General features: G+C 36.4%; 1 protein-coding gene across 1 annotated transcript; it reads left to right on the top strand.

Annotated features, from left to right (window-relative positions):
- Positions 1 to 12,111: 12,111 nt before the first annotated feature.
- On the top strand, positions 12,112 to 12,786 carry LOC145692321 (uncharacterized). The gene has a single exon (XM_081767620.1). The coding sequence runs from the start codon at positions 12,112 to 12,114 to the stop codon at positions 12,784 to 12,786; it is 675 nt and encodes a 224-aa protein (XP_081623746.1).
- The last annotated feature ends 2,470 nt before the right edge of the window (positions 12,787 to 15,256 follow it).

Raw genomic sequence — 15,256 nt, 5'->3', positions numbered from 1 at the left:
TGATTGTGATTGTATGAGTGATGTAGTAAAACTGAACTATGTGAGTTAATGGAGGGGGTGGGAAGTCTGTAATTGCTGTGAGAGTGGTATAACACTACTCATTTCGACGAAATCTGCTTTGGCATGTCTCACTCCTACGTCCAGCAAATCAGAAGCGTGGAAATCTATCTGAACTGACCAATGGGAAAACATAACTGTCTCTCACCAGTGTTAGAGTGGGTGAGAGACAGACAAGAGACTTTGGCAGTTCAAGACTATAGAGAAGTAATAAACTACACCAGTATTGCTAAAATTAATAATGATTGTATTTTGTTTAGTTTAGATGTTAAAGTCATGTTCCCTAGTCTAAAGAGAAGTGCTATACTTGATACTATTAAGAGAGTTATGGGGGGAGAATGTATTAAAAGGCTGGCAATGGGAGAAAGTTAGGAAAGCCCTCAACTTAATGTGGGAGTTTGGTTTCTGTAAAGTTAAGAATGACATATATAGGATTAAGGATGGTTTAAGTATAGGATCTAAGATAAGTCCGATATTGTCTGATATCATTATGAATGTGTGGGAGAAGGAGGTGGTAGAAAGGGGGAAAGAAAAGATTCGATTTTTATGTAGATACGTTGATGATTGTTTTGGGATATGGGAAGGATCAAAAGAAGAGTTGATAGAGTCCGTTGCTATTATTGAAGATACGGAGAAGGGAATAGAATTAGAACTAGAGACAGAGCAGGGAAGTGTATTACGTTATCCTAACATTTTAATGAGTAAGGAAGGGAAGAGCATTAAGACTCAATGGTATCTAAAAGAATGTAATGCTAGTATTTATTGTAATAAGAAAAGTAATGTAGATAGAAAAACAAAAGTTAATTTCATAAGAAATATATTAGAAAGAATTGCCAAAATTTGTAACAAAAATGTAGAAGAGAATGTTGAAATCTTTAAAGAACAGCTGTATGAGAATGGTTATAGTAAAAGCGATATCGTTAAAGCATCTGTGGTCTCTGGGAAAGGTAAAAGTGGAGAGGACAATGAGGGGTATGGAAAGGTATTGTAGGGTTAGGGAGATTTAAAAAAAAAATGTTAAGAAAGCAAGAAGTCAAGGGGTATAGAAAAGGTAGCAGAACGTTGTTGGACATGTTCAAAAACAAAGGGAGGAATAAGGGAAAAAGAGAGCAGAAAGGTGTCATTTATTGTATAAATTGTAAGGATTGTGATATGAAATATATTGGGGAGATGGGGAAATTATTGAAATAAAGAATTAAACAACATAAAAATGATGTGAAATATAGCAGAGAAACTAACGCACTCTTTAAACACGTAAAAGAAAAAGGACATGATGTGAACTGGGAAGAAGTTGTGCTGGAACGGGAAAAAAAATGTGGCCGAGAAAGTGGAAAGAGGCCTGGTGGATAGAAAAGGAAGGGGATATAAACTTAATAAATTGGACCAAAGGTATCAGCATTAACAAAGAATGGAGGAATATTATTGATAAATACAGAAAAATGTATGTGAATTGATGTATTCAAGGAGGGAGATGGGGTTGTTTGCTCCTTGTTTTTTCTGGTAGAATATTATGTTTTCCCATTGGTCAGTTCAGATAGATTTTCACGCTTCTGATTGGCTGTTTGAACGGGCCCATGAGTGAGCATATAAGGAGATGGATTGCGTATATATACTTGAGTAGTTTTTTGTATCACTCATTTCCCGCCGAGAGAAGTGAGAAGAGAGCATCGCGTAAACAGTTTTGCTGTACCTTAACACTATGGTGCGAAAACGAACACGGAAGACTAACACTTCCATATTAGACAATGTCATAACACCACAAGATTCTGATTCACAACAGTCAACAGAAACAGAGAAGAACTCCGACATTTCACCCACCAACACTAATACAGAGAAGAACTCAGAAAACTCACCCACCAACACAAATACAGAGAAGAACTCAGAAACCTCACCCACCAATACAAATACAGAGAAGAACTCTTCTGCCCACAACAGAAAACTCTCCATTCTAAAACATTATGTATTCACAAACCTAGCTGCCCATTTCTATGAAAACCATGAATTTTTCGATTATATAAGTGAGAATCTCCCAGACCATAGAAAATGCTTACGTGGCCGCCCAACCACAAACGGAGAAGGATTTCACCTACTCATTGAAAATCAGGAGACCCTCGATGCATTTCACAACCAGTTCAAAATCACAGATTTCGGCCCCAAAGCCAAAATGACCACCATACAGACTCCTGAAGATATCAAGAAGGCAGACGGTCTCTTACCATCATCTCAGAACACACAAAACAAGAAAAATAACAAACATATATATACATGTGTCATAAAAGGTGTAGATGTAGACTTCACAGTTCAAGAGCTTAAAGATTCATTCACAGAAGCTAGACTGGATTATTGCAACTTAACAAGAATTCGTAACTCTGCTGGTCCACTTCCACTAATAAGGCTTTTTTCCACCAATCCAGAAACCATTAGCAGCTTAATTGCGAAGGGTATCATCATCAACAACAAGAAGCATCGAGTAGAGGCATCAAGATCAGCGCCAAGACCTACACCATGTTACAATTGTTACAATTACGACCATCCAACCCATCTTTGTACTCAGAGTAGAGTCTGTTTTCGTTGTGGCGAAAGTCACAGTTCACCTTGTGGAAGACCGATCAACCGCTGGTTCTGTGCTACCTGCAAGACAATAGGACATCGTACCGGTAGCAGTGACTGTCCCAAGAGGCCTCAATTCACAGAAAGAAGACAGATCATCCCAAACATTTTAAACACATTCGAATTTCCACCACTTCCAGAATCTGGCCCTTGCAAGGACCACAATCCGAATCCTACCATTCAAGAAGATGAAGAAGATGAAGCAGCAGAACCAAATCCACAACCGGCCAACCAATGTTTAGATGTTCAAGACAAAATTAATGCAGCCATAGAACAGGCCACAAATTCCATCATGAAATGGGTAGCATCAATACTTGCAATAGTTACCGAACCACCGAAACAAAAAACACTTCACCAGGCCATCTCTCAAGCCACTCGACAAATATTCCGAAAACAATTAAACATTCTTACAACCACACATGGAAACATTTACATCACTCACAAAAACCTACCACCAGTGGCACAGAAAAACAGCACAGTTCATTCCTCACACATTACATAAAATCACTTCCCATATCGCAACAACTTAACAAATACACACTTATAGAATTATAACACACACACAATGTTTTTGAACTCAGTACCAAAAACTTCTTTCTTTGGCGCTCTTCACGGATTTACAACGGGAAGAAGATATCAAGACCAGAAGCCCACACCAAGGACATACGAAGATTTTCCAACGGCCAAGTACAGGACCACGCACAGGACCATTTACTGAAGAACTTATACATCGGCTTCACTCCACTTCGGAATCACACACATAGAAGACCCAAGAACAGAAGCCTACGTGTTAAGACTTGTGGAGAGCAGTTGTGCGCTTATCATCGCTGCTACCAATACATCACATACATTTATTAATATTTTCTCTGGATGAAATAGCAAAATGCTAATATATCCTTCCATCTTTCTGAGATGGTAAAAAGATTATGCCTATGCCTATGCTTGTATCACTCAACGCCCCACGAGTGTGCTATCGATGCGGCGAAAGCCACACCGAGAATTGCAGCCAACCCATCGATCGGACATTCTGTGCTACATGTAAGTTGCAAGGACACCGCACAGGCAGCAGCAGCTGTCCCAGACGTCCAAGAGAGCAAACCCGGATGATACCCAACATCATATTAGAAAGAAAAATGGCCAACTCTGGAACCACCGGCCCTTTCAAGAGCCAGCCCACCACCCCGCCCAACCGAGATTCCACAACCCCAACAGAAGAGGAAGAAATTGAAGAACAGGAGCCCATTGGTAACAACTCCATAGATGAAAAATAAACACAGCAATTGACGCAGCTACACAAAAAAATCATGACTTGGGTTGCCTCCATTCTGACCATCACTTCAGAACCCAAACAGCATAGAACTCTCTCAGCAGCCATTGAGAAAGCTTCAAGAGCCATATTTCAATCTCACCTCAGAGCCATAACTACAACAGCAGGAGACATTTACATCCACCACCAGAAAACTTCATCGAAGAACACAACACGCAAGAAGAATCTCCTGCCCGAGAAACCAAAATAAAACTGAAGAACACCATCACCCACCGAGTGTTTTTGGACTGAAGACCACAACTTCTTGAACTAACTGCAATTCTCCACGGATGCAAGTACACCTCCGAAGAAGACATCATTATCCAGCCACGTACAGGACAACCGGTACAGGACCACAGTCCACAGTTAACATGACAATTTATTCGGTGTTGAGTATCGAGTTCACGGGAGTGAGCTGCCTCGCATTGGAATTTGTGTTGCTTGACGTTTCGGATGACGTAGATAATATTTTTTGAATGCAACTGTCGCATCCTACAGTATATGAGTATTGGATGATGATGAGAGATGAGGATGATAACGATGAAAGGCGATAAACTATTGTGAAGTATTGGATTTATGGAGAGAATGCCATTGGTTGGTTTGAAGGAGGGATCTGGATAGCGGGTGGTGCTCTAAGTAACCAATCAGAAATAGGGTAGGTGGCCCTGATAAGAGTGTGGTCCTGTATGTAAGATTTAACGTTTAATCTTGGGTTATACTGATATCTTCTAGTATGTCACTTAAAATGGAGAGCTTGGTTAGAATGTCAGGAGCTGCTTTGAGAGCAGGAAGACGTTTCCTCACTGCTGATAGGATTTTGGAGAGATGAAGGTCTAGAAATATCTCAAGAAGTTCTCTTAAAGTATCACTGGTAGTGGCTTCTTTTTCGATGTCACTATGTTCAGGAGTCTTTGTACTGTTAGGAGCAGCGGCTTTCTTGGCATACGTTTCTTGGGTATTCACTGGTTTTAACACTGGTGAGGATGAATCAGATGGTAATGATGGAAAATCTTGAGGTTTGAGCAACGGTGGTTGAGAACTCTTCCGTGATAATATTTTAAAAATGGTAGGACATCTTTTATAATTTGCAGGGTGCCCCCCTCCACAATTTGAACATTTCACTTTGTCATCCTGTGTTTTTCGAGGACACTCGTATGTAAAGTGGTTTGCAGCACAGGATGTCTGTGTGTGGCCCAAACGCTGGCAGCGATAACATTGGATATATGACGGTGGATGATAGTATTCGACTTTTATTCTATAGAACTCTAGATATTGTAAGTCCAATATTGATTTTACATCAGGCGTCTTTTTCAATGTGACCAAAAACAGTGGGAGCAGCACGCCCCCCCTGCCTCATTTGCTGGACTGAGAGAACTGGATATTTACGATTTATGAGATCTGTCTTAATGTTATCAAGAGAAGCATCAACTGGCAGTTACCGGATGACAACTTTTGTTACATTCTCTTTCCGAATCATCTCAATGAATATTGCAAGTTGAATTCTTGGCAGTAAGCAATTAAAGCTTCGTAGTCTGCTGAAGAGTGACATTTGAATTTAATGCGATCTGAGTAAACTGCACAGTATGGAAGTTCTTTACAAACCAGTGACGCGCCATGCGTCAGTTTATATCCTTTATTGGTAGGGTAGTCATAAATAGTAAGAGATTTGATGGATCTCTTTGTATCAGACTTATTGGCAGTAACTGGGGAAGTTTGTGCCATATCCGCATCCCTATTTGCAGGAGGGAGTTCAACTTCCATCGTCCTATCTGAATTGAGCTCAGTTTCTTCTTCCATAGCAATGGGTGAAAAACTGTTTTGTAGAGAAACAAGGATCTTGTCTTCAGTTTTAGGCCTAAACGTATGTTTGTCCGGTTGAAATGTGTTTTCTAACGGCCGTTTCCTTGACTCAGTCGTGTCCGAAGTCACTTTAGGAGTGGTCTTGTTTGGCTCATCATCGGCTATATATCATCGGCAACACACAAAATCGGGAACACACCAAGAACATCAACCAGAATCAGACCTGTGACAATGACTTGTTTCATCACCTCATCTTGCCAAAACTCCATGCGTCAGCATTGGGTAAAATAGCATGAATTGCTAGAAACCCGTCTCTGCCTGCTTGGCAGAGTAAAGTTATTATTGTTGATTGATTGATTTGTATCACTCACTAGGGATGATTCCACACCGGGACCAAGTACCTGGGGAAAACCTATATATCATCTGAAAGCTCTTGCCATGGGAAGTACGAAACCATTTTCAAATCACGGGCAAACCCACAACCTCACCCTATAAAGGGTCAGTTTGTTAGTGTTTGTGACCCTGTGTATGGCATATTCGACAAAAGTAAAAATGAATGTTACGATGCATCATGCGGAAGCGTCTGAACTCATCGTGTTCCTTTTGGGCTCATTGCTAGAACAAGATTCGGGAGAGTTTGATATCACTTTGCACACAGACGCACCTATTTTGTCAGTATTCCCAACGAATTGAAAATACAACGTAGCAGATGGTTTGTGTAGGACCGGATGCATATCAATGAAACGTGGCATAAACATCATTCGTCACTAGAGAAATATATATTGTGGAAGTATTCCTCTCCCAAGAACACCAGTTTGTCAGTGTTGCCAACCAAGTATAAAAATAAGTTGTAAAACAGGTTCCGTATGATGAAACGTGTGTTCACCATGTTTGGCAGAAACATCACACTATACTATAGTAAAAAGATGTTGAGTGTGACTGTCTCCCAACCATTCTAGGTTGACAATGTTGCCAATAAGTGTTAACATCACAATGTTGAAAATGGCGTGCGTGCCATTGAACGAATATATAACAAATGTAACAGAATAGCATTGGACAATGGAAAACATAGTGTGAATGTTCCAGTCTCCCAAGCACCCCAGTGTGGCAGTGTTGCCAACCAAATCGAGCATTCAAGATTTTTGCATAAAATTTCCCGCATTGTCGGACATAACTGATATGTGCTTGTGGGTTCACACTAACATACTACAAACCTAGTATGGGCCATAGTTTAATTATGTCCGCCAATGATGTAGACTTCATGCGAAAATCTTGAATGTTCGCATTGGTTGGCAACACTGCTACACTGGGGTGATTGGGAGACGGGACACTCTCACAGTTTTTTATTATCCAATGCTGCATCTGTCACATTTGTTATACAGACGTTCAATGGCACGTACGCCATTTTCAACATTGTGACGTTTACGCATGTTGGCAACACTGACAATCTAGAATGGTTGGGAGACGGTCACACTCAGCGACTTTTTGCTATAGTGTCGTGTAATGTTTCTGCCAAACATGGTGTACAAACGTTTCATCGTACGGAACCTGTTTTACAACTACTCATTTTTACACTTGGTTGGCAACACTGACAAACCGGGGTCCTTGGGAGAGGAATACGTCCATAATATATTTTCTCTAGCGACGAATAATGTTTATGAAAAGTTCCATGGATATACATTCAGTAGTACAGAAACCATCTGCCACATTGTATTTACAATTCGTTGGCAACACTGACAAAATGGGTACGTCGGGGTGCAAAGTGATATTATCAAACTCTTTCCCGAATCACGTTCTAGCAATGAACCAAAAAGGAACATGACAAGCTCAGGTGCGTACGCATGATGCATCTTAACATTCATTTTTACTTTTGTAGAATAACCATACAGAGAGTCACAAACACCAACAAACTGATCCTTTACAAGGTCAGGTTGCGGGTTTGCCCATGATTTAAAAACGGATTTGTACTTCTCATGGCAAGAGCTTTCAGACGATATATAGGTTTTCCCCAGGTACTTGGTCCCGGAATGGTATCATCCCTAGTCAGTGTACGTCTGATGAGGATCTTGCCTAGAAGATCGAAACGTCATATGTAAATGTGTTTTTATTAAATAAGTGAAGTCTTGTTCAGGAGTGTTTTTATTTTTTATTTTACTACTTTCCATTTAAAAAAATCACAGATTTCAAAATGGCGGCGGAGGTTTGTGATCGACTCTGCCCATTCTTTTTTTACCAATATGTGAAACTACCACTGTTTGCGTTGTCTATCTTTCACTATTTTCACGATTCAACAATTTATTTGATGTATTTCAATAACATAGCATAGCCCTTTCCCACAAACTTTGACCCCTTCCCCCTCAGTTTCTTATAACACTCAGTCGCTGTAACTTTGCACATACACATAGTTTTACATTCTCTATCAGGCGCATTAATTCTCATCCCGCAACTCGATTCATCCATTTGGACCCTTTACTTGTCAGTACCTTCTACACAGTCCCAAATCTCCACACTGATATTATCAAAAACCTACATAAACAATTATCAAGACAAAAACATGTCTAAAATATATTTCTAAGACTACCCAGATAGCATGAATACTTGCGGCAAGTTTTTGCTTCGTTTAGTGAAGCAAACAATCTGAAAGTTTGCGAAGGCAAAATTTCTTAATATTTATTAAAAGCTTTCAATATGATCTGCAAATTTTCGCTGATTTGTAAAAATAAATTCACTACTGCAATTAACTTGCATCTTTTTTGAAAATATAGCGTCGAAAGTTTGCCGTCGCAAACAGTTTGCAACTCTGTAAAAAAAAAAAAAAAAAATCGAAAAACTTCCTGAAAGCAAATATGTGATGATATTACTGAGTGCGCGCGCATCGTACCCAGAATTCACTGCGCTACATCAACTGTGACAAAACAAGCGGGAAGTGAGAATCGAGAAAAACCAATGCACCAGAGGACTCCAGAATAAACTCACTGGTCTCTTATCAGATGTTTTTATTGACCCAGGCAGCCTGACGTTATTTTGTGAATGTGTGTGAGAATAAGTATCGTTGAGTAAGTAGATAAATTGCGATATCCTTTGTCTGTGCGTTTATTGTTCGTAAGTTTCTTATCTTTGTCAAGTAGCTAAAGATGTTTAATGCTTGCCACTAAGAAAAGACGGATCCACATTATAAAAATTTTGATGTTTCATAAAGTTAGGTTTCACTTTATAAATTTGCAGCAAACATTACCTGATACATTTGCTGCAAACATGCTCTTGCGATGGTGAAATCACTTTCTGCAATGTTGCTGCAAACCTTCTAATATTTTCACCAAATTTATCAGCTCATTTTCGGAAATTTTGTCAAAGAAAATTTGCACAGAATATTTGCAGCAAAGTCCTGGCAAACTTTCTTGCTGTGCAGTCGCAAACATTTCGTTTGTATTGGCAGATGTTTTCATTTTCTGAGGCAACTTTGCTGCAAACTCAGCCAGCGTAAACTTCGTTATTTGCATTGAACTTTCGGCAAATTTTCTCATTTGAAAAGGCAAGTTTTTTGCAAACTTTTTAGTTTGCCTTTGCAAATTTTTAAACATTTTTAAAAATTTTTCTGTGCTATCTGGGTAGTAGACATTCCCGGAAGTAGTACTTTCTACCTAGGCCTACCAAACTGCCCCTGAATTTATCTTTCTATCCCAAGGTAATTCTAGTCTCCATGGTAACTACATATAACCTTAATTCTTAATCTGTGTTTTTACTAGTATTTCCATCCATCTCTTAATCTATCATTTCCAAATTGATGTGTATGTTTTGAAGACAAAGAGGGGGAAATATGAATTACTCTATTCCTACACAAGATAAATGGGCTAGAACCTGTCTTTGGTATAACTGTTCAGATTGATCTTTGATGCATATTGTATTTCGTAAGCATGTATAGGAATCGCAATATCTTAATGCACGAAAGATGATTGTGAGTATTGTTACAAGAAAAGCATATCTTTTCGATAGAACTCTTTTTAGTGACAAAACTATAAGATTAACTAACGATGGACAAAACAATCACATCGTCAATGTACAATAATGAACTCATATTCATGTTGACACAAAAATTAATGATGCTTATGAAAAGATAAAGACACTTGTTATATGATTTATCACGTGCTACGTACACAACTTTTTTTTCTCGTTCTCTCTCTCTGCCTGTTTGGAACTCTTTCACTATAACGTCACTCGCATAATCATCGTAAGTGTAAGCAGTGATGAAAGTACGTGATGCACGCGTCAAACAAGTGCGTCACAGAACTGTTTAGCGAAAAAAAAACTAGAGAAAAAGAAACAAAACAGTTATTCTTTCACCTTTTGTCTACACAAAATTTGTGTTCACCATCATGCAACATTTCCTATTGGGGAAATGGGATATTTGTAATATTGCACAATACTATTGTGAAAAACAAATCTAAAGAAGAGAGAAAGAAAAAAAACTAGATAGAGAGTTTGAGGTTGGATGGAAGGAGGAGGGGGATAGTGAGAGAGAGATTTTGTATTTCCGGAGGTTGAGAAATGTAGACTTGCTTTCAGGGTTTCACAATCGCGCGCGGTATTCATTGACAAAGGCTGTATATTCCATGGATTTATGAGAAAATGCCATCAGCGAGACCAGCTTTTTTTAAATTTTTTTTTAAGTATTAAATTAAATACAATTTGCCACGTGGAACTAACGTACATTTATAGTATATGTTGTGGAGGAGATGATAACTTTTTTTTAAAAACAGAAACCAAGGACATTTTTTTTTAGAAAACAAAAAGGGAACGGAATTTTACCTAACCTTACCTAATGCACCCTATCAAAACCAACTCTTTTTGGTTTTCTAGAAGGAAAAAAGTTTGTTTCTTTTCGAAAGAATGTAAAGGCGCTGTGTTTACAATAAAATTGGCACGTACCACGCAACCCTCTAAATCACTGGTTGTTATGGTTGCCAACTGTTTAATTTCTTGTCAGCTATCAATTTTTGTTTTCGTAACGTAGTAACAACATTGTAAGAGAATATACAGGTTAGAAAGTTGGAAATATTAAGTTACAGGTTATTACAGTGGATTAAACCAATTCAATTATAGCTCGTATATAATAATAATAATAATAATAATAATAATAATAATAATAATAATAATAATAATAATAATAATAATAATTATTATTATTATTATTATTATTATTATTATTATTATTATTATTATTATTATTGTTATTATTATTATTATATATAAAAGTATAGAAACAGCTAATAACTTTTATCCAGTTCTGGATTTGTTTCATAAGAATTTCAAGAAGATGCCTGAATTATTTTTTAATTTTTTAAATAAATTATGAAAGTCTTAACGTCATTAGACTAGCAACTAATTCTCTTAATTTGGTTTTGTATTCTTCGGAATATTGAATGAATTTGTTTTATATATATATTGTATTTTTTTTAAAAGTCAAATTGTAAGATTTTTTAATTATGAACAGATACACATGTTTGTTTCTTATTTTTATTATATTTTTGGATGTCACTTAGTAAAGATTGTAAGGTGCCATTTGAAAGATTCTTTTATTTTTTGTTAGTTTTTTTTTTTGTTTGTTTGTTCACTCGTCTTCATTTTCCTATTATCTTTCCTTTTCTTCTATGCTTAATTCCTTCTTTACTACGTATACTGCATTAAATAATAATAATAATGAAAACGATAAGAGAAGAACTAGGTCATTGATTTTTATTTGTGTCATATTATTTTTTATGCTTATTTTTTCGTCATTATTATTATTAGCCTTGTTAATCTGTATTTTACCGAAGCGTTCAACTAGGAAAATTTATTCTCATATTGTATAAACAGCTACAAAGTGTATTTTTGATTTTCTTCTCTTTTATTATTTTGTAAACTGTTACAACTACATGGTTAATAATAATATTTTTGAATTTCACTTTGTATATTAATCCTATGCTATACCATTTTTATATATGCATGTTAATCATGCTTCTTTTTCACTATTGTTATTTTTGTATTTCCAGTTTGTACCAGATACTGCATGTTTTGTTATTTTTTTTCAACAAATATTTTATCTTTTTCATCCATTTTTGTATAATCAGTTGTATGATATTATTCTATTTGCATGCGCCCTATATAAAACATTTTTTTTTCTTGTAAGGGGCACTTGTGGCTGTATTGCTGTCTGCTTCTAATAAACACATTTCAAGCATTATTATTATTATTATTATTATTATTATTATTATTATTATTATTATTATTATTATTATTATTATTATTATTATTATTATTAATATTAATATTATTATTATTATTATTATTATATTTAGTTTATGTGTAGAAACCGAACAACATTCTCAGCCACTAACATAATTAAACAAAATCTAAGAGAGTCTTCTGTAGTAGAATGTCCTGCAACTTCAAGTAAGAAGATCAAACCCGACTTATCTAAACTGATTACAGCCAAAACCGCTGATTTTGATACAAGAGGTGCCTTAAGATTACTGATATCTGACGATTCTCTGGCTCCTTCGAGTGAGGAAACTTTTGCTGGTCTACAAAACAAACATCCGTCTCCTTCCAGAGTTTTAGAAATGCCGGAGCAACCAGAGTGCTTGACATCTTTTCTCCTTGTAAATGAAGACATGGTATCAAGAGCAATCCATAATTTTAAGAGTGGCTCCGCTTCTGGAATCGATGGCTTATCCCCTCAACACCTGAAAGACTTAATTTCTAAATCTACAGGAGCATCAGCGTCTGTTTTACTAGGCGAAATCACGAAATTGGTTAACACCATTTTAAATGGAAACGTAAATCAAGACGTGTGGCAATATCTTTTTGGAGCCAATTTGTGTGCTTTACGAAAAAAGGATGGCGGAATCAGACCTATAGCAGTTGGATGTGTTTTTCGACGACTAGCATCCAAGATAGCTGTTTCGCTCGTTTACAACCAATGCTCTCAATACTTACAACCACACCAACTGGGGTTTGCAACTAAAAAAAGGTAATGAAGCTATTATACATGCCACACGGACATACATAAAGAGAAATGAAAACGCAAACAAAGTAATCTTAAAAATTGATTACAAAAATGCATTTAATTCGGTGGAAAGAGATTCAATGCTAAAAGAAGTGAAATCTTTTATGCCACATTTGTATTTTTTTTTGGGGGGGGGGGGCAAAGCTATGCTTATCCATCATTATTATTTTATGGAGAAAGAACTATCTCATCGCAAGTAGGATGCCAACAGGGAGATCCTGCAGGTCCAATGTTGTTTAGTTTGGCTATTCATCCGATAGTCCAAGCGCTTTGTTCTGAATTGAACGCCTTTTATCTGGATGATGGATCCTAGGAGAATCGCCGAATATTGTCATAGAGGACATTAAGCATTTAATTGCAGAATCTAAGAAAATTGGGCTAGAGGTGAATCCATCGAAATGTGAACTCTATTACACATCGGGTAAAATAGACACAGACGTAGAAACCCAATTTAAAGAGCTGTTGCCAGGCATACGTATTTTACAACCAGATGAATTATCGTTATTAGGGTCTCCGCTCCACGAAGAAGGGTATGATATCCATTTCGAGAAACATATGAATAGTTTCAAAGTAATAACTGAGAGACTAAAAAATTTACCAAATCACATAGCATTATTTTCTTCTCAAAAATTGCTTCGGCATTCCAAAGCTAACGTACTTTTTAAGAACTGTTCCAACATGGAAAAGACCATCTAAAGTTTTACAGATAGATAATTATTTGAAAAAGGCATTACAGCTAATAATCAACTATTCCCTAAACGAAACCCAATGGACACAAGCAAGCCTTCCAGTCCGCCTAGGAGGTCTAAACATACGGAAAGCATCGGACTTGAGCCTACCAGCCTTCCTTTTCTCTTGCCATGGGGTGCGTCCACTTGTCTCCAATATTTTAAATAGTTCAGTTGACAACGTGGATATACATCACATGGATGAGGCTTTGGAAAATTGGAAGGGGATCTACAACAGTAAAATTCCTGAGACAAAAGAATTACAAAAAAGTTGGGATGCAATATTATTACAGGAAGTAATAGATAATGAAGTAATTCCTGAAAGTATAATTGACACTGTGCGTATGAAAGCTTTACAGAAAAAAGAGACCGGTACTTGGTTGCAAGCCACGCCATCTAAAACAATTGGAAGCTTTTTAGATAACAAAGTTTTTCAAATATGTGTAGCTTTGCGTCTGGGGGTAAATATCTGCCATACATTTACTTGTACATGCCAAAGCAGAATGGATGAAAAAGGGTTACACGCATTAAGTTGTACTAAAAGTGGAGGAAGATTAGTACGCCATGGTGAATTGAACAACATAATAAAATGAACACTGGCGAGCATTGATTTTCCAAGCATTTTGGAACCACCAGGAATGTTTCGAAAAGATGGAAAGCGGCCAGATGGAATTACCCTAACTCCATGGAAAATGGGTCAACGGTTGATATGGGATGTCACATGCGTGGATACCTTTGCACCATCTTATTTGCCATCAACACAAAACGAAGCAGGTAGTGCAGCTGAAGTGGCCTGCAAGAGAAAACACTCCAAATATTCTAAACTGAAAGAAGAGCATCTTTTCGTTGCTTTTGCAACTGAAACTATAGGGGGTTTCAGCAAAGAAGCTCACAAATTTTTGAAAGAACTGGGTTCCAATTTGATTACTAAATCAGGCCACGCCAGAAGCCAACAACTTTTAGTACAACGCATTAGTCTAGCTATACAAAGAGGCAATGCGATTAGTATCTTAAGCTCCTTCCCTTCACACAAGCTAGAAGAAATCTTTTATCTTAATTAAACATAAATTTTTCCTTATAAATTTTCAAAAATAATTCATTATAGAGGCTCATTCTTGAAAAATATTTGATGTATAGAATATCCATTATTTAACGGATTCATGAGATCATAATGCATAAATAGCTTATATTTTTTCATATCTGTAATTTCTTGCTCTGTATCTTCATAATATCATTGTGGCATTGGGTTTTATATGTATTTAGTTTATGTGATCTGTGGTTTATTGTGGTAAAAACAAAAGGTAGTAAAAAGTACATTTTTAACTAGAAAAAAAAAACGAACGATTGACCATATAATTGTATTAAAATCCGAATAACTGTTTGATATTTGAATGATTATTAGTGCAGTTGTTTTAATATTTTAGTAATTATTCCAGTAACGGTTTGTTTATTTAAATAAATATATTATTTTCATCTTATCTCAATATATTCTTATATTTGTCCAATAATCAATTTTATTTTAATTTTATAAAATTATTGATGAGAAAGACATATTCAAAATGTGGTAAGTTTGTTGATTATTTATACTTGTTAACAATAGAGCAATTTTTTTACAAAATTAAACTTTATGATAATTGAAAAAAATATTATTATTATTATTATTATTATTATTATTATTATTATTATTATTATTATTATTATATAGGTTAA

Source organism: Thermobia domestica, chromosome 8 (assembly GCF_964235325.1).
Source record: "Thermobia domestica chromosome 8, izTheDome1.hap1.1, whole genome shotgun sequence".
NCBI classification, from domain to species: Eukaryota; Metazoa; Arthropoda; class Insecta; order Zygentoma; family Lepismatidae; genus Thermobia; species Thermobia domestica.
The sequence above is the reverse complement of the archived record's forward strand: the minus strand, read 5'-3'. Positions and strand labels throughout refer to the sequence as shown.

Coding starts and splice junctions, on each gene's coding strand:
- LOC145692321 (XM_081767620.1), top strand. CDS start 12,112: ATGTGTAGAAACCGAACAACATTCTCAGCCACTAACATAATTAAACAA.